The sequence below is a fragment of the Hemicordylus capensis genome, chromosome 15 (genome assembly GCF_027244095.1).
Source record: "Hemicordylus capensis ecotype Gifberg chromosome 15, rHemCap1.1.pri, whole genome shotgun sequence".
Lineage (NCBI taxonomy): Eukaryota > Metazoa > Chordata > Lepidosauria > Squamata > Cordylidae > Hemicordylus > Hemicordylus capensis.
Window position 1 is genome coordinate 10599621 of NC_069671.1, and position 24148 is coordinate 10623768.

The 24148-nt window shown below is 47.2% G+C and overlaps 1 protein-coding gene across 3 annotated transcripts in view; it reads left to right on the forward strand.

The window, feature by feature from the left end:
• Positions 1–24148, forward strand: part of LOC128338087 (transmembrane protein 132D-like) — a 438162-nt gene that overhangs the window by 308719 nt on the left and 105295 nt on the right. For all 3 annotated transcript variants that reach the window (XM_053280000.1, XM_053279999.1, XM_053280001.1), the window contains one exon: positions 22038–22221. In XM_053280000.1, the coding sequence (XP_053135975.1) occupies positions 22038–22221 (184 nt within the window). The remainder of the gene's footprint in view (positions 1–22037; positions 22222–24148) is intronic.

Here is a 24148-nt window from a genome sequence, read left to right on the forward strand (position 1 = left end):
GGGTCCATGGGGATTCTCCCTGCCCTGCTGCCTCGGAGAAGCCCTAAGTTTAAAAAAAATGGTAAAAGGTACGCGAACCTCCCAAACGGGCTGGGGCGGGTGGTTCGGTCTGGTGTTGAGCCAAACTGAGGGGTGGTTTGGCTCAACCCCAAGCCTTCGAACCAAACTGGTTCAACTTTGAACTGGTTCGTTTCCGAACCTCCTCGCAGATCCCTACCTGAGAGGCCCCTGCCTGAAACTGGGAGAGCCACTGCCAGTCAGAGTTGACAATACTGAGCTAGATGGACCAATCAGTACAAGGCAGCTTCCTGTGTTCTTGAGTCCCTCACAATAGCCCCAGGATGCTAATTTGTTTCCTTCCCCTTGTTCCCATGTGACTGCTTAGTTGTACAATGCCGGCAAGCAATGAACACCTCGCCTCTTGGTACCAAACACCCTTTTATTCTAGGAAGACATTCTCTTTGAATACAGTGGGTCCTTTTTTGAACAGAGTTGCTGTCCAGCGACACAGTTTCTGTCACCCGGAGGTGTGAGCGCAGTTCTCTAATTAAAAAAGAAAATCTTTGCCATTGACCAAAGAAAGATGTAAGCATTCCAGGTTTCATCAAAAAACACGATTGATCAGCATCGGTGTGACCGGGGTGGGGGGGAGGTTGAGACAGAGGGCAGGGCTCCCTTAATTATGATCACCGAGGAAAGCATTAATGCCCCAAAATCATTAGCACTTTTCAATGGGTTCATAAATTATGCCTTTCAAGTCACTGTGTGGTAAGTGGCAATCAATTTCCAGCCACCATTGTGTTTCCCCCCTCCCCCGCCACAAAAAAGGGTATTGCAATTTTGAGTGCTTGGGTCACTCCCTTTCATGAATAAGGCCCTTTGAAAGGAAGCTGACAGCAAGGCAAGAGGTGAAGGGATCGGGCGTCAAAATCAGGGCCGGAGTTGTGGCACTTTCTGGTAGCTGCCACCATCAGCACAAGTATGCTGGGAGTTATTGACTTTCCTTTGTTCAGAGCTCTGGCTATTGTGCTGTCGTCTTTTAAAAGAAGTTCAATCTTGTGGTGGGGATTAATTGAACTTGCTTTAAATGGGAGGCTGCTGAAATTTGTAAAGCTTCAGTCTGGGTTGTTTAAAGCTTTAGTGCCTGGGGTGGGGTGGGGTAGGGTGAGTCGGGGCTGGGGGAAGCAGAACTTGAACTATCAACTTCCTTAAGAAACCATTGTTGTGGGCTGTTTTTGGACAGGTAACTGAATGCCAGGAACCAAAAGCGATTGTATCCAGGCAAACCTAGTTATACACGGAACCACTATTTGCGGTTTTACGTATCTGCTTATCCGTCCTCCTTATCTGCGGATATGAAAGGGTTAAAACCCATGTATCTGTGGTTCCTAGAAGCACTTTTGTGGTTCATCTCATCAATATATATATTTTTAAAAATGGGGGAAAAATCCATGACTTCGGAAGACTTTTAGGGGCCATTTGGACGTTGGGGGGCATTTGGGGGGCATTGTTGGATACCAGGAGACCCACAGCACATGGTAGGGCTCTTTTGGGGACCTGTTTTCATGTTTGGGGGGCTATTGGGAGGGGTTGAATCTGGGAACCTGATTCTCACCTTCCCTTAGACTCTCGTGGGTAATGAGGTGAATCTGTTCAGTTCTGGTTGACACACCTTAAAGAGGATATTGCAGAGCTGGAAAAGGTCCAGAAAAAGGTGGCCACGGATGAGTGATGGGTTAATTCCCATCCCTTATGAGGACATTGTTAGAAGTTGGGCCTTGTAGCTTAGAAACAAGAGGACTAAGAGAGGACATGAGAGGCTGATGGGTGGAGCTCGAATGGGCATTCATTAAGATGGCTTTTTTGGGAAGAGATTTCAACATATTTATGGAGAATATGTTATAGATATACTGGCCATGGTGGCCAGTAGAACCTCCATGTTCAGAAGCAGTGTGTCTCAATTCCGCTACTGAGGCAAGCAATTATAATCCTAATGATTTGTTATTTATGATTCATGATTAAGATTTATTATGATGATTATGACTGTGATTATTTATAAACTTTATTATTATTATTGGTTAGCTGCCCCATAACAAATTGCTTTATGGGTGGTTCACAACAACACAACAGGAGAAACATCCAGCTAAAACACATAACACAAAAACAATTTACAATAGAAAATACAAAATACAATACAAAGCACTGTAAGATATTCCCCTTAGGGGTTGGGGCTGCTTTGGGAAGAGCACCTTCCTGCTTGCTTGCAGAAGATCCCAAGTTCCCACCCTTGCAGCATCTCCAAGATAAGGCTGAGAGAGACTCCTGCCCGCAACCTTGGAGAAGGTGCTGCCAGTCTGGGTAGACAATACTGAGCTAGATGGACCAATGGTCTGACTCGGTAGAAGGCAGCTTCCTATGTCCCACCACTAAACTTTATGTCTTAGGCACTGGGGTAGGGTGGTTGGTGTCATGGCCTGCATGGTTGCTTTTTGCAGCATCTGATTGGCCACTGAGAAATGAGACACTGGAGTAAATGGACATTGGGTCTGATCCAGAAGGACTACCATGTTCTTGGAGAAGCAGCTCTCCAGCACATGGTTGTCTATGCCTAGGAGGCATTGCAGTTTGCTGGGACACCAGCAGAGGTCTTTGGCATTAGAACTTGCCTAGCCTCAGCTTCTCACGAGGGATGTGCAAACAGGTTTGGTTTTACTGTTTTATTTTATTGTCAAATGTCTACCCCGCCTTTCATTAAGAGAATTCCAAGGCGGTTCCACTGTTTGGGGTCTCACCGAACCACCCCCTGTTCAGTCCGACCCCGGACTGACCGCGAGGTGAGGGGGAGGTGGTTCACAGGAGTTAGTTTTTTTACAATTTGATTTTTAAAAATTTACCCCTTCTGAGGAAGTTGTCAGAAGCAGCAGCAGGAGGGGGGTGTCCTTGGAGGTTCTCCCTCCCCCCAACTGCTCTCCTTTATTCCATTACTCGGCCGGTTAGGGCATGACCCCAGCCACACAGAGGCCTATTGTGCAGGAGGCCGGCGTGGGGAAGGGGGACCTCCATGGACACCCACCCCCCGCCTCGGACGACTCCCCCAGTGGGGATACATTTTTGTCTGTTTGTTTTAAAAATTGCAAACCAAGATGGGAGGGTCGAGGGGGTGCCAGATTAAACTGGCCCAGTCCAGTTTGGGTCCAGTTTGGACTTGAACCGAACTGGACCAGCTGGTTCCGTGCACACCCCTACTTCTCACTGCAACACTTATGAGATCTGCACCCAAAATGGGGCCCCAGAGCTTAAAACTCTTCATTTGCCTAATCTTGTAGTCTCAGTTTGCCTACGAGAGCTTAGAATGAAGGTTCTAGGTCTCAGCCAGGGATTTTCCTGATTTAGGGCTCAGTCCATGCCGTACCAGCTGTTAACCGCCCAGAGATGCAAGTTTTGGCCAATATAGAAATATTTTACATAAATAAATAAATTTTAAATAAATAATGGAGTGGCCAGGGACTGCCTTAAGGAAGCAACATGCTGGGTAGTGCAGTTAGATTCCTGGTGTGCTGATGCAACCAGAATGCTGTCTAGATCAGGGATTCTCAACGTTGGGTCCCCAGATGTTATTGGACTTCAGCTCCCATAATCCCGAGCCATAAACCCCTGGGGCTGGGGATTATGGGAGTCCAATAACATCTGGGGACCCAACGTTGAGAATCCCTTGTCTAGAAGACAAGAGTCGCAGGACAAGGAGAAGGCCACGTGTGCTTAAGCAGGAAGGCCGCTGTCCGTACACGGAGTCAGACTAGAGCAAGAAGAGACCTTGCCCCAGCAAGAGCCAGGCAGCAGCTAAGCAGTTGTATAGTTGGCCCTAATTTGCCACCCCGTCCTGGAGCATCGGTAGGGCCCTGATCCAGTGTGCACATCTTTCCCCCCTACTCCCGAATAGGACTTGGATATGGGAGATTCCAAGCAGTGAGATGGGTGCTGTGCTTTCTAGTCTGGTTGTCTCCTCAAGCTTCTCAGCTTCACAGCTCATGGAAATGGTGGCAGAGGGTCCTGTGCTAGTGTGTGAGTGTGCATCCAATCAGTTGTTTCAGGCCCCTAATTTTGCAGATTTCCTGGGTGGGGCAACTTCTGAGTTAGCCGTCTCAGACAGTGTACCCTGTAAGATGGATTCCCAGGTGTTGTTAACTACAACTCTCAGCATTCCCAGCTGCAGTGGCCTTTGGCAGCCTGGGAATTATGGGAGTTGTAGCCAATAACATCTGGGAATCCCTTTTAAAGGGAACACTGGTCTCAGCTTTGCCCTACATACATCAGGGTATGTACACTCTTCTTGAGGCCCGTACTTTCTGGTCTCCGTGATAGGAATCTTCCCATCCTTTTTAGATCTCATCCAGTTCTGGATCTGGGCACAGGCTGGTCCTGACCTTCACCAACTCTGCTGTGCTGGTAACATGTGAATGGGCTCATCTTGGGAGGGGTGGTGACAAGAAGTCCAAACTGGATTATCTGTCTGCAGAATTACAGTATTAGAGATTGCGTGCGGCTGGCAGAGAATATCAAATCACATTTACTCAATTGTGACAGGAAAGCTGGAGGATGGAGTGAATAGCTGGAAACGGCTCCCCGTGTCTACTCGTTTTTAATAATTCAAGGCTTTTACCTTTCTTCTGCAAGGGACACAATATCAGCTTCAGCGTGGAAATGTTAATAAATGGAACTATATCCAGACTGAGCCTCTTTGGAGCAAGAGAGATCCCTGATTATGAAAACAATCAAGTACTGACACCCACGCTCATTCGGGTTTCATTTCCCCCACGGTTTGGTTGCAAAAGGGCCGGCAGAGGCTGTATACAAAGCTACCAGTAGGTGGCACTACTCTTTCCTTGGGCTGGAAATTGATCTCTCTCCCAGTTTAAAAGGAAACTAACTCCTTGATTGGTGCCTCCATTAATAACAGGGCTGAGAATCAAAACCAGAGTGATTCAAACACTGGGTGGGGAGGGGATTGAATTCGATGACTTGTATAAATTATGCAAATTTAAAAGCCACTTGCATGAATAATATTTATGACATGGTTTCTTCATATTAATATTTGTCTTGCATTATTTATTCTGTATTTTTTCTGCATTGCATCATAATCTTATGATGGGGAGGAGTTTGAAGCGGCACGGCTTCTGAATCCTCTGATCACGGGAGATGCTGTTCAGCAGTCCTCCCAGCTTCTGAAATTTCGGCAGGCATTGGCCCTACACTTTCAAGCCTTTTCTTTTCCATGAGGTCTAGGAACTTGCACTTTTAAAAAGCAGAACAAAGAAGAGTTCACATAGTCAGATTGTGGTGGGGGGGGGGCTCCAGGGGGTAGCTGGTTGAGCTCACCTTCCCCACAAATGAGCACTCCGGATCCTTTTGATGTGCAAGCTACACACCACACAACCTGCGCTGCTGGAAGCAGCGTGGAGCAAGAGTGTCCAGGACTTGTTTTCCCAGCATCCACATATCCCACAAGGCACTGCAGGATGAACGCGGTGCCTTGGGGGACTCCCCCATCGGATGGGAACTCTAGGTGCCCATCTCTGTGTCTCCTCGCCTCTGTGGAACTATGGAGACACAAGTGCCCAGCAGCCGGGTTAAGGGAGCACTTGCACCCTTAACCTCGGCTAAGAACTGGGCTTAGGAGCAGGGTTAGGCTGAATGGGAGCCCATGATCCACGTGAATCTCAGAGCTCCACACAAGCAACCAACCCCAGGGTTGCCCTGGGCTGGGCGGCTCGTGAAAACAGCCCCCACAGATGAGATACGAAGCTGAGCCCTGTGGCTTTTCTGTTACCATGACAATGGAGAACCGGATAGAGGGGTATCAAATTAGGGCAATTCTCCCTGTCTCATTACACTAGAACTCAGAGCATCTCCACCCTGGGGAGCAGAGCTGGTCTTGTGGTAGCAAACAGCCAGCCTGGATTGTCCCCTTGGCAAAGCTGGGTCCACCCTGGTTTGTACTTAGAAGGGTGACTACCTGTGAGGGCTGTGAGATATTCCCCTGAGAGGATGGGGCCACAGCTCAGTGGAGGAGCATCTGCTCACCTGCAGAAGGTCCCAGGTTCACTCTCTGGCATCTCCAGGTCAGGCTGGGCGGGGCTGCTGCCTGAAATTTCGGAGAGCTGCTGAGCATGTCCTCCTCTACTGCTCATTCTATAGAGACATTTGTGCTTCTCTCATTCTCCCATGGTTAAACAAGTTCCCAGAACGTACGAGTCAATTCTACAGCTTCTGGCTACTCTCTGACACGAAGCCTTCCATCACATATAGCGTCGCCAGATACCGTACGGCTGCGATCGGCATTCGCCGGAGGATGATAGGCTGTGAGTCCTTTTAGCCTTCATCCGACTCCTGATGACGTTGGCCTGCCCATGCCCTCTCTCTTATTGTTTTTACTGCTTTTATTTTTTTTAAATTGCTTTTTAATTTTTAGACCAGATTTTACCATTTTATATTCTATCTTTGTGCATTTTCTATAATAGATATAGTATTCTTTTAGCAGCTTTTAATTTTTTAGTATTAATATATGTAATTTTTTATCTATTTTAACTTGTCTCTTTTTAAATTGCAATGATTTTTAATTTCAGCCTGTTCACGATATTTTGCATTGTACTTACAATCACCTTTATTTTTAACAAGTAACTTATAATTTGTACCTTTTATTAGCCCTCTTAGTATCACTTTCTTTTAACTTGTAATTTAATGCCTGTCTTTGACCTTAATAAAGGTTGATTGATTGGAGAGCCACTGCCAGTCAGTGTAAATAGTACGATGGACCACTGGCCTGACTCAGTAGATGGCAGCTTCCTGTGTCCCTAGCAGTAGATTCAGGACAGGAGAGGGAGGGAGGGAGGGAATGGCTTCAGGCAACGCCTATTGATGTCCAAAATTTGCTACACTCAGATGCACTGATGGTCACTGACTTTCGATGGTTTTAACAGGGGGTGAGACAAATCCATGGATATGGAGAGGCTCTGTCACTGGCCATTAGCCATGATGGCTGTGTGGAACCTCCATGTTCAGAGGCAGCATACCACTGAATAACGGTTGCAGGGAAGCAACAGCAGCAGTCGGTGCATGCCTTCACCTCCTGCTTGTGGGCTTCCCAGACGCATCTGGTTGGCCGCTGTGGGGAAAAGGATGCTGGATTAGATGGGCTTGGGCTTGATCCAGCATACCTCTGCATGTGATCTGTTCTTCAGAACTGTGGCACAGATGGAAATGTGAAGGCCTGAGGGGGAAAACTGGGGCAGGGGGGGTGGACGTGGAGCCACAGAGAGAGTGCGAACCCTGATTATTAACCATGGTTAATTTTCCCCTTAAAAGTCTCCAGCATGCCTGAGCAAATCTGTCAAGAGACCTCCTCTGTCTAGTTTTCTCTTTGGCACCTCCTGTGTGCTCCTTCTTTTCCTTGCTCTGCATCCACACCAGGAGAAGAGAGTTCTTTCTTTCTACATTTGTGTCTCCCCATTAAGATCCTCTTGGCAAACTCCCCTCCCTGTCCCAGAGCATCTGGCAGGCTTTAGTATTTCTCCGCATGCCTCACTGCCTCCAGGTTGCAGGTACTTGAAGCAGTCCCGGCTACTTGGCTCAGAAACGGAAATGTGCCGCACACCAGCCAGGATGGCTCAGCGGGAGGGGGCAGCAGATTAAATGGTGCGGCTGCTTCGGAAGCATCTGCAGAAGGAAGGTAGCAGCAACGTTCTTCTGCTGGCCTGTGAGCTTGTGGCTTGACTCTGATTGGCTAAGCAAGTCCTCCATCTGGTAGCAGCACTCCAATGGTGCAGATGGACGTGTCAGGAGCTGGTGGAGGTAGGAGCTGGAATTCATAGCTCTGTGCACCATTCAGATATGTTGTTATTTTTCAAGAAGAGAGACTTGAAAGCTTAGGGGAGGGACCCACTTGAAAAAAGGTCTCCCAAGGGCTACTTGTAGCCTACTAAAATGCAATTAGCCCCCCGGAAAACTACATTTCCCAGGGGCTACTTGTAGCTTACTAAAATGCAATTAGCCTCTGGGAAGACTACATTTCCCAGGGGCTACTCCAGCATGCCAGAGATCAGACTGAGGGTAAGGGAGAAACCTCCTGCTTGCCACCAACAGTGAGGTCACTCTAGCCTAGTGAGGTGAATGAAAGGGAAGGTATCCTAACGCTTGCCTCGCATTTGAGAAAAGCATTACGAGATGCTGAGGCTTACATAAGAATATACAAAAAGCCCAGCTGGATCAGGCCAATGGTCCATCTTCTCCAACATCTTCTTTCATGCAGTGGCCAGCCAGTGGATCTGGGGAGTCAACAAGTGGGGGAAAGTAGGCAGCCACCCCCTCTCATTGGTGTTTCCTAGCACCTAGCAATCAAGGGCAAGCCCCCTCTGCTCCTGATGGAAATATATATAGCTATCCAGGCTGTACGAATAGCTCCATCCTCTCTGAATTTGTCAAATCTCTTTTTAAGACAGCCTATATTGTTGGCCATCTACAGTGGCTCATAAACACTTGTATTTATGAGCCTCCAGATATTTCTCTTGGCTACCTCACTACTAGCCCACTGGCATGGCTCAAGTGGGGCAATCCCTGATGGCCAGGTGCTTTCAAGTCGTGAGCCTCGAAGTGTCTGGGAAGACAGCAGGATCCCTATTCAGGACAACTTGAAAGACCATGCTGCAAGTTCAACCAAGAACTGCATAGCTTTCTCGAGCTGTCTGCTATTGCAGAACAAGATTCTCCGTCAGTGAAATTGCCCGCCAAGAACCAGATTTTGCTGTTAGCAAAATTACGAAGCAAACTTAGCAACTAGCCCTCCAGACCTGTAGCCGGGAGGCAACCCATGTGCGGCCAGCAGTTTTCTCTTCTTCCTGAATCCATCTGTGAAGAGACCACTGGAAGCTCCTTTCAGTCACTAGAACGGCTTGAGCGAACCAGACCATCTGGCGATTGCCTACAGGCAGGTTTTGGCCCCCAGGTGCCTGCGGTGTGCAAAATCCTCCACTGCTGTAGAAATGGTAGCAAGCATGAACTGTCCCCTCTGCTAAGCAGGGTCCACCCTGGTTTGCATTTGAATGGGAGACTACATGTGAGCACTGTGAGATATCCCCCTCAGGGGATGGGGCTGCTCTGCGAAGAGCACCTGCCTGCTTGCATGCAAAACATTCCAAGTTCCCCCCCCTTGGCCATCTCCAAGATAGGGCTGAGAGAGACTCCTGCCTGCCACCCTGGAGAAGGTGCTGCCAGTCAGTGCAGACAGTACTCAGCAAGATGGACCAATGGCCTGACTCAGTATATGGCAGCTTCCTATGTTCCTAACGATGCCGGCTTCTATTAAAGGCCCGACACAGAAGCCTTTGTAGCAGGATGCCTACGATAGTTACTGGTCATTTGATTTCATTTCCTTCCATGCTTTTTTCAGCCTGTCTCGGCATCGTCGACTGTGATCGTTTCATTTTTGTGCCACGACGGCAGCGGACACCGGTGGCGTTGATTAAATAGATGGCTGTGTTTCCAGCCGGTCCGCCGGGCGAAAGCTCAGTGACCCTCCGCAGCTCGCAAATGGAATTCTGCCACCAACTTCAATGGAAAATAGAAGTGGCAGTTTTCCATTTAGAGCCGACAATCAGCCGCAATTCGCTCTGCCGCAGGGCGGGCAGCCTTGCAAATGGGATTGGGAAAGCCTGGGGAGAGATCCTTATTATTGAATTCCCCGTTTTTTAACTTTTTTATTTATTTTCCGGCAAGAGCTGCCATGCCCCCGTCTGTTATCGCATTTGCTCGCACTCATCCAAGTGCTTGGATTTACTGGCCTCTTCCCCCAAAAGTACTTCACAGCCAAGGGGCTGCTGTCAGGTTGGGAGAACTGTGGCTCCCCTCTCACGGAGATGTACAGGTTTCTGTCCATTAAACTTGAGGACAATGGCTGGCAAGGACGGCTTTCTCTTTAGAAGAGTAGAGACTTATTTCTTCAGGGCTGCCACATAGGAACATAGGAAGCTGCTGTCTACCGAGTCAGACCATTGGTCCATCCAGCTCAGGATTGTCCGCCCAGGCTGACAGCAGCTTCTCCAAGGTTGCAGGCAGCAGTCAGTCTCTCTCTCTCTCTCTCTCTCTCTCTCTCTCTCTTTATTTATTTAACATATTTCTATACTTCCCAAAACAACAAGTTCTCTGGGTGGTTTACAAGACAATAAAAACAACCAATAAAAAGATTAAAACATTTCAACAATTAAAATTTTAAAAAGTTAAAACTATTAAGACACAATGAAAACATAGCTAATTAAAAGTGATGAAACGACCAAATGAGTGACCAAATGAGTGTTGACTCATTTGCTGGGTGACCAAATGAGTCTTGACTGCCCTTTGAAAAGTTATCCGAGATGGGGAGGCTCTTATTTCAGCAGGAAGTATGTTCCAAAGCCTCGGGCTTTGAGATTGGAGATCGATGCTTTGGAGTTCCACTTCATGGCATTCCCCCAGATCCACTCTTTGGTTTTGGTGAAGTCCTTTTCTCTCGACCTCCTTCCCAATCTGTGTCCGAGAATTTCCATAAAAGCAGAGAAATGGTGGGTCGCGCTGATACATCCCCCTTCTGTTTGGCCACCTCATTGGCAGGCAACCAAATCTGAGAGGATTTCAGTTATTTTTATTTCACACAATATTACAGTGTTAATACAGGAGAACCTCTCTACCCGAGGATTCACCATCCACAGTTTCACGTATCTGCTTTCAGGTAATAGACACCTGACCGCAGCATACGCAGGGGGAAAAAACCAGGTCGGAAAGGGTTAAACTCACATATCTGCAAGTCAGGGGTGGCCACTAATGACTTTGGAGGTCATTTCTGGCCGCCATTTTGTGGGAAAGAACCATTTTGTGGCTCATTTGTTTTGTTTTGTTTTTAAAATGTGATTTTTGGGGAAGATTTCAGGGACTTTGGGGCTTGGGGCAGGGGGCATCCCTGGACTGCAGAAGGCCCATGGAGTACAGTGGGGCCCTTTATTTAACCTATTTTCATGGTTTGTTGGTGTTTTATACTGATATTTTTAAAGTCAGGGAACCTTAACCCCCACAGTCCCATTGACTGCAATCATTCATTAAGTCTGAAAAAGAGTGACTGGTCCAATATTATCTAACGAGCTTCATGGCTGAGTGTGGATTTGAATCTGAGTCTTTTAGCTTCTAGTCCAATCCTTTAGCCCAGGGGTACACAACTTTAGCTGTCCTACAGATATTCGACTACAATTCCCATCATCCCTGATGACTGGTCACTGTGACTGGGGATGATGGGAGTTGTAGTCCAACAACAGGCAGAGGGCTGAAGTGGTGTGTTGCCCTGCTCTAGCCACTACACCAGACTGCCTCACTGAAGTGGAGTAACTTCAGTAACTTGGAGTAACTTCCAAGTAACTTCAGGGTGAGGGTGTCCCCCAGGTTGTATTTCTTGGCATTGCTGGTGGAGAGGCAGGGCTGGTAATTAAGGCCCAAACCCCTTTGGAGGGCTCTGTGACTAAGGTGACATTTGAAGCAGACATTTCCAAGTTCAAGTCCTAATCCACTATCCTCCCTCCATTTTCCTCTGTAGATGGCATTATACTTTCCTCGATGGTGTTATTCTTTCCTTGATGGCGTTAGACTTTCCTTGACTTTATCCGCTGTGAAAGAAGAAACGGGTGTGTGAATGTATACTGCTCCATATTAAGTCTCACAACTTAGCCTGTTGTGGAAATTGATGAGAAGAGGAGAACGCCCCATAGAAGACATGTTTGGTGTTGATTGGCCTTTCAGTCCTATTGTGAAGTCGCTACCATACTTGAACGAGAAGCAGTTGGAAGTTACAGTCTGATAACTATATTAAACTTTATGACAGCTACAAAAATGATAATTGTGCTGTTTGGGAGAGATGCTTCCAATTCAACTTGGGAACGGGCTAGAGCGATGAAGCGAATGTGTTCAATAAGAGAGGGAATTTTTGTTTTAAGACTCCTCACACTGCAGTGCGCCAGAGTGGCCTGGTGGAAATTGTTGACAATAAATAGGTCAATAGAGGGGTTTGTGTTTTTTTTTAACCCCAACAGAAATGGTGGTTTTGGCTGGTTTGTGTGAAAGATTCAAACAGGAAGTGCACGTCTTTGGGGGTTGGCTTGTCCTGAGCTGGTTTTGCATTATCTGCTTTTTATGGTCTGGCAGAACTCTTCGACGGTGTGCGGTTGTTCTCTTGTAATGGTTGTTTAAGTTTCGTTATTGTAAGCAGTGGCAGATTAATGGAGAGGCGGGGTAGGCATTTGCCTACGGCGGCAAAATGTGAGGAACGGCAAATTTTGCCTCCCCTCTCTGAGTAAGGTGAAAGTCAGCCCCACTGTTCTACCTTTAAGAAAACCCACTGCTGTGTGGCAGCGGCAATAACTGCAGGGGGTCAAGTAGAAAACGCCCCCTTTTGCCCTGTAGAGACTGCCGCTGCTGCTGGTGGGATGGGGTGGGTGGCAAGGAGGGGAGAGTTTCCTCCCCCTTTACCTTTGAAAAGGCCGCTGTGTGGCAGGATGGGGGAGTGGCGAGCTCTTTCCATCACACATGGAGGAAGGCCAAAAACGGGCTGCACAGCAGAGAGGCCGCGCCGTCCCTTGGGAGGAGGGGAGCTGGAAGGAACTCACTGTCGTGAGTTCTCACCCTCCTGACCACATCCCGCCATGCAGCCGCTTTCAAACGTAAAACGCTCCCCTCTTTACCCCCCACCCCTCCCGCTCTCCTTCCCTGCAGCCGCCGTGCCCCATCCTGCCACCCGCAGTGGCATTCTTTACAGGGCAAAAAGGGAAACTTCCCCCTCTCCCCTCTTCTGGCCTGGCCTGGCCCTGAGGGAGGTAGCGGCAGGACAGCCCTGGCCCCGAGGAAGGCGGCTTGACTGCATTTTTAAAGTGAGCAGAGGGTTGTTGTTGTTGTTGTTATGGCGTGGTGTCCGGATTTTGGAGCATTCCGGATTTCGGATGACCGGATAAGGGATACTCGACCTGTATTCGCAGTTTTATTTTCAGTCCCCTTCCTAATGGATTGACTGGCCTACCCAGAGAATAGATTGTAAGGCCCTTGGGGGCAGGGAATCTAGCTCAGGATTGTCTACCCAGATTGGTAGCAGCTTCTCGAAGGTTGCAGGCAGGAGTCTCTCTCAGCCCTGTCTTGGAGATGCTGCCAGGGAGGGAACTTGGAATGTTTTGAATGCAAATATGTAGGTGCTCTTCCCAGAGTGGCCCCATCCCCTAAGGGGGATATCTTACAGTACTCGTCTCACATTCAAATGCAAACCAGAGCAGACTCTGTTTAGCAAAGGGGACAATTCATGCTTGCTGCTACAAGACCAGCTCTCCTCCTTTTGGGGGTTGAGAATTTCTCAAGGGAGGCCAAATAAATATTTCTATAAAATGTTAGGTTTCTGAAAGATTTTCTGCACATCCTTAGCATGCACATACCTGCAGTTGCTTAAGTTAATCTCAAAGTTCATGGCTTACTGTATGTCAGCTGCTGCTTACACCAAGCTGTAGCCTCCCACAGACCATAATTACAGTATCAATAAAGCAGCATCACAGACTTGTCGCATATTCCAAACCCGACAGCAAACTCCAATTTGTCCGGCTTCATGATTGAGCAGTTTTGAAAGCACTGACTGGGTGTTTACTGACTCTCGCTTGAATAATTTATTGGGTTATTATTAGATTGGGTGTAATAAATTCAGTGCTGATTTATCATTTCCTTTGCATAATGTGGCAAATTACGATCAGATTTATCACATCAAGAGATGTTCGGGGCGATGGTGGAGCCCTATAAACCAAGACATTGGTTTGACGGGAAGTTTGCACGTTGAAATTTATGTTGTCTTAAAATGTTCCACTAATCTGGGGTGCGGGTGGAGGAGGTGGAAATTTTTCTTTTTGTTGCGGGAGGGGAATTACAGGCAAATGTTTTAGGCAGAATGTACTGAATAATGCATTTGGGATTATTACAGAAATCCCATACTTAATTTTGGGGGTGAGGGGAGATGGTTGAAAATGGTTTTTGTCCGCTCTTTAAAACATCTTGAGGTCTTGTTTTAGGCTGGGGGAGTACAGCAGGTCCTAACTAGACTTGACGAGCTACTTCATGGGAAATTGTGGAAAGCAAGCTTCTTTACAGGAAATCAGGACCTTGGATAGCTCCATACAGAGTTGGTGTCGTCTTTGGCCATGCACAAGGACAGGTTGTGGGATGGACCCATTCAGGAGTGGAATCACAGAATCATGGACACAGCAAATGATGGACTAAGCTTGGGTACCAGATCAGGGAAATAAACAGCAGAGGATGAGGATTTGGCCCTATGACCACTCCCACTGCCGCACTTCGTGATAAGGTGGGGGGGAGCCCGAGTTGTGTGCCTGGACTCATTGCTGGGCATGGGGGCTGCCATTTTGTTCCCCCAGCATGTGATGGTAGCCATCCAATCAGAGTGGGGGAATGGCTGCATAAGCGGTCGGCTCCCTTCACTCATTCTCAGTTTCTCTCTGGGGAGATACCCACCCACCCATCATGTTTCAGTGAGGGTTTCAGTGAGAGCTATTTGTTAGGGGCAACTAACAAATAAAGTTTTATTGTTGTTGGTTGTTATTTATGACACACAGAATGTTCTGGGTTCAGTCCCTGGCATCTCCAGACTGGACTGGGAGAGGCTCCTGCCTGAAACCTCAGAGAATAACGGCCAGTCAGTGTGGACAATACTGAGCTAGATGGACCAATGATTTGACTCAGTCTAAAGTAGCATCCTATGTAGAGGGCCAGAGATAAGAAGCAAGGCTGAGCATGAGACAAAGAACCCTTTTCTTATACCTTCCATTTCATCAATGCCTTTTCAAAACGGGCATTCTGTTGGAAAGTGGTATATAAATATTTTAACAACTTTTCGCAAATGGAAAAGTTGTTAAAATATTTATATACCGCTTTTCAACAGAAATGTGTTCAAGGCACTGATGAAACGGAAGGTATAAGGAAATGTTTCTCTGTTTCAAAAAGGCTCCCAAACTTGAAATTAAAAAGGAAGAGAGATAGACCAACCAGCAACAGCCACCAGAAGGGAATGAACAGGGACAGTTGCTCCCCTCTGCTAAATATAAGAGAGCCACCACTTGAAAAGATGCCTTTTTGGCTACTTTGCGATTCCTTCCTTCCTACCTACCACTTCCTTCCTTCCTTCCTTCCCTTCCCTTCCTCTCTCTCTCCCCCTCCCCCTCCCTCCCTCCCTCCCTCCCTATACCACCCCATATAAAATTATCTGGACGGTTTATTTAAACACAATTTAAACACAATTTAAACACAAACAATAATAAAAACATTAACATAATTAAACCAATTTAAAATACAGAGAAAAACTCTAAAAACCCCAACTTTGGAACTACAGATTAAAAGCCGGATTAAGCAGGTATATCTTCAGATTTTTCTTAAAAACATCCAAAGAAGGGGAGGCCTTAATTTTGTTCAGGAGAGCTTTCCCAAGTCCCGGGGCAATCCTAAAAAAAAGCCCGGTTCTGAGTTGACAGCTTATCTCCAAGCAAATAAAGAGTCTGGAAGCATTTATTATGTGAAACATCCATCATTTCTCAGCTGCGATATATACCCAGTGGTATCTCAGCTTCTGCCTCCTCTGCTTTATTTGCATTCTCTTTATCCTTCTCCTCCTCCGCCTCCACCTCCCTTCTCTCTCTCTCTTCCTGCTTCCCCACCTGCTCACTAACAGGACCGCGTAGGTGAGCATTGTCAGCAAGCATGTTCCCAGCATCCGTTTGCAAACAGCCAAGCCTGATGCTGGCTCTAAGTCCCCCTGGGAATACAACGCTGCTGTGTTGGAAAAATGGTCTGATCCTTGTCTGTCTGCAGGAGAGCTCCAGGGGAAGGCGAGAGACTGCTAAGTAGGCCAAACAACAACAACAACAACAACCCCACCACCCCAAACAAACCCTGCAGAGTGACTTGCAAGTACAAGAAGGAAAAGAAACTTGTCCTCTCAAGGGTGAGGTGAATCATTACCGCAGCCAAGTGGTGGCTTCGTGGGGGGGAGCAGAGTAGTCCTTCTCCCCTCTCCCCCAGTGGCGGCGGGGGCCGGAGCGACACTGGGCGCGTCCGTTCAGGCCAGCGTCTTCTTCCAGCTGTGAGGCGCGCCTGTGCAGTTGAGAGATCATCGCAAGCCCATGATGGCACGCCTTGCGGTTGGAAGAAGATGCTGGACTGAACGGGCAGGCCCAGTGTCACTCTGGCCACCACCAGGGGAGGAGGGCGAGGAGGGAAGGACTGCTCCGCTTCCCCCCCCCCTCGCGCCACCCCTCACCCACAGTAATGATCAAAACATAAACCAAAAAAACCCGGAGGTTTGGCGATGCCCACCCCAGCCCCCGAAGGAGGTTTTAGGGGGCCTTGAGTGTGTGTGTGTGTTGGGGGGGCTCACATGGGGGGAAGCTAATGCTGGGGAGGCTCACAGCTGGGTGTTCCAGGCACCCAGATTACCCAGGTGTGCCTCTGGCTGGGCACCCAGCACTCGCAGCAGTGTTTTGATTGTCTTTAATGTTGTTTTAGAATAGTGTTTTAATCATTTTCAATCGTTGCATTTTAAATTTCTTGTTTTTTGTTTTTAACTAATGTTTTAACGTTTTATCTTGTTGTAAACCACCCAGAGACATACAGTAGGTTTTGGGCGGTATAAAAATATGTTAACTAAATAAATAATAGATAAATTGCCACCCTCATTCCAGTGCTGAAAGTATCCAGCTCCCATGGAAAGTATCCAGCTCCCATGGCGCTGGGAAGTTTGGCCGCCGCTCTTCTCGGAGTGAGGAGGGAAAAGGTGAACTTACCAGTGCCATGCTAGCTGGATATCAGATGAAAGGTGTCTGTGCGCCCTGATGATTAATCAGGGTGCATGTGTGACTCTCATTTATTATCCAGTTTGCATGGCTGTGGGAGTATTTGGTTGCTGCTCTTATCACTAGAACGAGGGAGGAGATTGAATTCCTTAGTGCAGCGCATGCTGGATATTGAGTGGGGAGCCCTCTCTGACAGGGAGCTGAGACGGAATGAGTGGGTGTTTGGGTCCGGCTGTGGGGCCTGGGTGAGCACAGGGCCTGCTAAGGATGGGCCTGCTAAGCGCAGACATGATAGAGGTTTATAAGATTATGCGCGGAATAAAGAGACTGGATAGAGAGGAATTTTTCTCCCCCTCTCACAGCACTAGGACCAGGGGTCATCCTATGCTTGCCGAGAAATGTAGGACCAACAAAAGGAAATACTCTTTCACAGAGCGGAAAATTAATCTATGGAATTCTCTGCCATGGGATGACGGCCACCCGCTTGGATGGCTTTAAAAGGGGCTTAGAAAGATTCATGGAGGACAGGTCTATCAATGGCTACTAGTCTGGTGGTTATGGGCCACCTCCAGCCTCAGAGGCAGGATGCCTCTCAATACCAATGGCAGGAGAGAGGGCATGCCCTCACCTCTTGCCTGTGGGCTCCCCAGAGGCATCTGGTGTCCCACTGTGGGAAACAGGAGGCTGGACTAGATGGGCCTTGGGCCTGATCCAGCAGGGCTGTTCTTGTGTTATGATGCCGCCAGCCCTGCTAATCCCACCACCCTCTTCCCCACATCTCACCCTATTCCTTGCCCCTCCCCCGTTCCTGAAAGCCCCATTTCACTTTGGGTCGGTCATATGCAAAACACACATCCCTGCCCAAACCCCACCGTTTCACGCTTAAGCTGGGAAGCTTACATGAGGATGGCGCTGTGTGTCCCAAGCATTTACTGCTAACACCTCGTCCTCTTTGTTTGACAAAAGCCAGCCGGGTTTCAATAACTGCCTGTATAGAAAAGGAGCTTTCCCTTTGTATCGAGGTCAAGAATAATGTCGTGGTTGATTGTTAGATGCAAGCTGCAAGCGGCAAGGAATGGAATGCGTTAAAAAAATTAATAATTTCTGTGATATCGATTTAACAAAGTGGAGCTGATGGTGGGGCTTCCTTTTAAATGTTTCTCTGTGATGGCAAGCATTGGGTGCTTTCATCTATTAGAATATATATATATATATATATATATATATATATATATATATGTGTGTGTGTGTGTGTGTGTATATATATATATATATATATATATATTAGGAAGCCCCCCAAAGGGGCTAGAGGTAAAGAACAAATAATAATAATAAATCACGAAGTGGCGAAGGGGTTGGTCCCGGTCCGGACCGAACTTGGGGTGGGGGGGTTCACTTCGACCCCGAACCATCAAACCCCCAAACCGAACCCCCGAACCCCCGAACCAGTTTGCACATCCCTAGTTTCCCATTGCCATCTCCCTCACAGTATGAGATGATGCATCTTCCTACATTGCTGCTTCCTGATATAGAGGTTTCCCATAGTCTGGGAAACATTCCAGCGGGGATTCAAACCGGCAACCTCTGGCTTACTAGTCAAGTCTTTCCCCGCTGCACCAAAATCTACCTCCTTTTAAAATCTGTACATATTTGTAGGGACCATTGTTCCCTCTAAGGGATGCGCACGTGCGCATGCTCACAAGTTTTTGGATGTCCACTCAGTTCAATTTAGATCCCACTCAGATTGAATCAGGAAGGCCCTACTCTAAATGCTCATGCGCACACACTGCCTTGATAGTGCTGCCCAGAACAAAACTCATTCCGCACATAGATGAAAAAGAAAAATAGAAGGAACATTGGTAGGGATGTGTACAAAATTCGGCCAAATAATAATCGAATTTGAATTTGAATCAATTCAATTTGGAACCATTGAACAGAGTGGAGATTTGTTCAAATAGGTTTAAATTTGGGCAAATTTAAATCGATTCCAACAAATCTTCACTCTGTTCAATGATTCCAAATTTGGATTCAAATCAAATTTGGCCACATTTTATGGACATCCTTACATATTAGGCAAACAGACAGCTTTTGTTCAGGGCTCCATCCCTGGATTTAACAAACGAATGACCTTTGCCTCTTGGCTCTTCTACTTGAGCCTGAGAGTACATCACTAGGATGCAGTCTCCTGTGCTCCTGCTGTCTTGGAGAGATGTCTTGAAGAGCTGGTCTGGTGGTAGCAAGCATGACTTGTCCGCTGAGCTAAGCAGGGTCCACCCTGGTTGCATATGAAAGGGAGACTAGAAGTGTGAGCACTGTAAGATATTCCCCTTAGGGGATGGAGCCACTCTGGGAAGAGCAGAAGGTTCCAAGTTCCCTCCCTGGCAGCATCTCCCAGTTAGATAGGGCTGAGAGAGATTCCTGCCTGCAACCTTGGAGAAGCTGCTGCCAGTCCGTGAAGACAATACTGAGCTAGACAGACCAATGATCTGGCTCCGTATATGGCAGCTCCCTATGTTCCTATCCTATTTTTCATCTGTGAGTCACTGAAGGGTATGACGTCTACATGAATGTAGTTTTTGGGAAGGGGCATCGCTCCATGCAAGTGCATCTGCTTTACATGCAGAAGGTCTCAGGTTCAATTTTCTGGTGTGTCCAGGTAAGGCTGGGAAACACTCATCCAAAACCCTGGAGAACTGCTGCCAGTCAGTGCTGACAGGACTGAGTTAGATAAACCAAAGGTCTGACTTAGTTTGGCAGCTTCCTGTATAACCTACATAGGAAGGATTGCCCAAGTACTTCTGCCTTGTCACACGTTACTGAAGGTCTCAGGATGAGTCCCTAGCATCCCCAGGTAGGGCTGGAGAAAGACCCCTGCCTGGAATTCTGGTGAGCTACTGCCATGCAGAGTAGACCAGGGGTGGATGTATATGTAGATTGGGGTGGGCAAACTAGGCCCTCCAGCTGCTGTTGTGGCTGGGGCTGATGGGAGTTGTAGTTCAACAAAAGCTGGATTGACAAGTGTCTGAACTGACAGAAAGCAGATAGGTGTGTGTGAATTAAAGTTAAGGCCTGCGTCATGTTTTCCTTCCCTCCCTGATTTTGGACCTTCGATGCCCGTCCCTATCATTTGCAATTCCGATTCTCTTATTTCAGAGCTCCCAGCCACAACCCTCCTTTGATTCTTGCTCTCCGAGAACTGCAAAACCCCTGTAATCTGCAGACGCTTCCAAACTGCTGTAAGAGGAGGCAAAACTTCCCTGCCTGATACCTCCTCCCCCAGATCTTTCCCACCTCCCTATAAAGGTTGTCACTTAGTGGAGTTCACCTCGGCAAGGATGCGCCGGTGAATCTTTACGGCTCTGCTTCCTCCACAGTGGCTGGTTTTATTGCGAGGTTTACAAGATGGAGCCCTTTAAGCCCTGACTGGCTTCTCCGCCTTAAATCTCTCCTTTTTCATGGCATTCATATTCCCTTCAGGTTGTGAATCATTCTCAGCTGTAAAGGCTCTGGTAACATCACACCTGGGAAGGACACAATATAAAAATGAGCGGTGTAGTGTTGGGTCAGTAGCACTGGGCTGCCCAAAATACTTGGCTGGGTTGAAATGAATATTTGGGGAGGGGAGAGGAAGGAGGGAATTCTCCTTCCTTGAAATTGCTTTCCAAAATTCAAACAGCCAGCCTTGTGATTTGTTTGGTCCCCATGATGGTCCCACATGACCTTGTCATGAAGCCTTAGAAGCGAGGGGCGGAACAGGAAGCAATGGTGGGATTCACACATAATGTGGAGCCGCAGTTGAATGGGCCAGCGGTTCTGAGGACATTACGTTCAAATGTGGGGAACTGGAGTTAGGCATGACAATGAAACAGAGGGTTCAGATTTGGACTCCAAGCTGAACCTTCAGGTTGGAGTGAGTTTCATCGCCACAACTCGAGCTTTTAGGCAGCCTGTGTTATGTGTGAATGAAGAAATGCTGGCTGCATTAACTGCAGTCATAGTTGAGGGAGGGAGCTCAAGAACAGAGTCTATAGTTGCTTTTTTAAAGCACTCACAGATAGGGTTGTGCAAAGAACCAGTTCGGTTCAGTTCTGAACCGGATTCCACCAACCTGGCCTGGTTCGGTTCCAGGCTGAACCAGTTTGAGGGACAGACTTGTGAAAAAAGTTCACCCGAGCTTTTTCAGCTTTTAAATTTTTTTAGGTTTTTAATCTATGGTTGATTTTAAAATTGTTAAATTGTGTTAAGTTTTTGTATATGTTTCAACTTGTTTTGTACTTTTGTTAACTGCCCAGAGATGAAAGTTTGGGGCGGTGTACAAATTAGGTAGGTAGGTAGGTAGGTAGGTAGGTAGGTAGGTAGGTAGGTAGGTAGGTAGATAGATAGATAGATAGATAGATAGATAGATAGATAGATAGATAGATAGATAGATAGATAAAAGGGAAATCCAGCAAGGATTCCCCATTACAAGTAAAGGGACATTCCAAAGGTGGTGGCAGCGGTGAGAGGGAGAAACAGTTACATACTCCAGCTGGTACCGCCGCTCCTCCTCCAAGCGGCAGTGAGCGTGCTCGCCCTCCAAGTGCCGCCGCATGCCCTCCAAGCACGGCAAGCATACTCCTCCCTCCTTCACCAAGCAGGTGGCTTGGTAAAGGAGGGGGTGCACACTTGCTGTGCCAGGAGTGTGAGCTGTTACGAGCAGCTGCCATCAGGCCGGCCGGCCAGGGTAATTCGCTTCTTTCCTCTCTTGCCGTCCCCCGCCCAGCCCCCCCTTTTCACTGGTTCACCAAAACCAGGCCTAGTTCATTTCGATCATGGACTGAGCCGTTCCCAGTTCGGTCTGTGACCGAACATCCGGATCAGCCCCGGTTCGATATGAACCATTCGTGCACACCTCTAGGTGCGGAGGTAAGAGAATGAACACCCAATGGGACAGCATCCCAAGGTCTTGTGGCAACCATGGAAAAGGTCTCATCTTGCATGCACAACAATCAAGCCTCCCTCACTGTCTGTGCACAGAGCAAAGCCCCCTCTGATGACCTGGGTGGGGGGCAGAAACCTTTGGGAGCCAGCGATCTCATAACTTCTGGATTCAAGTGCAAGTGGATTGCTCACCCTATGACTCTCCCTTTTCTTTTCCTTCAGTGCGGATGCTCCCCCTTCTGAGATCATGCAGATCGATTTTGAAATAGAAGATCTGAGTGAATTGCCAGGGACCCAGCTGATTACGTGGCAAGTTGAATATCCCGGAGAAAGAACATCTGATTTGGGTGTCTCCGCATTCTTGGCAAGCCAGAAGGATCTGGTTGGTGTTCTTCCATTGGCCATGGTAAGGGAAACTGTTTCATGGCCAACGTTGGCATATTGTCGATGGACAAAGGCTCTTTTTTCAGAACAACTTGAACAGGAATGTCCTTGCTTTTTATTTCTCGCGTCGATTCCATTCTAAAGTCTTGAGTTTAGAGCTAGATCTCAAGGAATATTTAGGGACACACTTTACTTCCGAAACTGGGCCTTCCAGTTTACTTAATTTAATCTAAAGGTCAATATACAGGCATGGTTATAATTACTTCCACAGTGCTGACTGCTCACTCCAGATTCTTTCTGAAGTTTTAGAAGGCTTAATTTTGACCATGGCTTGCCCTGTAATTTCTTCAATCCCAGTCAATGTGTTGCAGTATTTGCAAGGGCTTATGGTCTGGTAAAGGAGGTTTACCTCCAAAACTGCTGTTCCTGCAACAGAGAGGTATGATACAATTGAGAGTCATTTGGGTCAGACGCAGTGCTCCCCCTCTCCGGTAAACACATTCACAGTGTGTGGCCTAAAAGGCTGTGAATTGTGTATTGCCTTAGTGCTCATGTGCATGCACTTGTACGCATGTGCACTAGAGCAGGGGTGGGCAAACTTGACCCTCCAGCTGTTGTTGAACTACAATTCCCATAATCCTCAGCCACAACTTATTGGGTCTGGGAAGATGGGAGTTTTAGTTCAACAACAGCTGGAGCACCAAGTTTGCCCAACCTGGCACTGGAGACAAGATACCCTCCTCCCCTCTCAGAAACGTAACTTCTAAAGATCCTGGGGGAAGGTGAATATTTAGTCTATCAACTCAAAGTAGTAACACCATATCTCCCAAGGGTAAAAAATCAAGACAAAATTGGGGCAGAGATTTAGCAGTGATGGAGATCAGGAAACTGGAACATTCTCTGGCAAATTGGGACAGTTGGAAAATATTGAATTGAAATATCGAATGTATTGCCAACAATGCAAATATTGAACATATTCAGAAGCAGATTCTGGATCCTGAAAGATGAGGAAAATTATAAAGTCAATTCAGTTGCATCAGACACAAAGATAACTCCATAATCAGGGGGCAGATAAAGGAGGTACTTGTTCTTTGCATGTTTTTCTCCGTTCTTTGACCTTGGTTGATTGGAGAAGACAATTGGATGCCCTTAATTCCCACTCGTCTGAGTGTCCTCTGGCCCCAAATTACTGCGCTGGCAGGAGCAAGGGATATATAATCTTCCGAGGTTTCAGCTGCCCAGAGTTTGCTCGGAGAGCCATTTATTAGAAAATATTGACAAATGTTATTATTTAGCCGTGAAGGAAAATATATTGGGGGGGGATCAATCTTTGAGTGTTTAGAAGTGAAAAAAAGAATAGAAGCCGAGTGGTTGCCTAGTGACAGGCAGTTAATTATTATGCCATTAGTCAAGGATGGAGAATGGTTTGTGCACTTCACAAAGCTGATAAGGGCCATTACTGTAATTTACCAACTTTAGAACAACTCAGATGTTGCCTTGGTGCTTTATGACACCAAATGCTATTGTGTTTCTGTGTTATTGCTATATTTTTAGGGGGGCGGGGTACATCATCGTCTTGTCTGCCGGCTGGCCACATATGACTGGAACAGCAGCCTCTGTTTCACGGCCAAAGAAAGCCGAATTGTGCAGTTTGGATTCTCAGGAATGCAATTTGGATCTTAGGCAAAATTAATAATTTTACACCATTTTAAACTTTAAAAAGGAAGCCATTTAAAATAATAATGATTTAATAGTAAAATAATAATTTGAAATAATTTATTTAAGCTATAGGACCATAATACATTGTGACTGTATTATCTGACACTTTGCTGCAAAGTGCTTGGTGTTACAATCTGGTGGATGGAGGAGCAAAGAGATGTTGGGCGGCAGTGGGGAGTGACCACTACTCCTTACTACTACCCCTTGGACTTATCCCTGGAACACAGGAG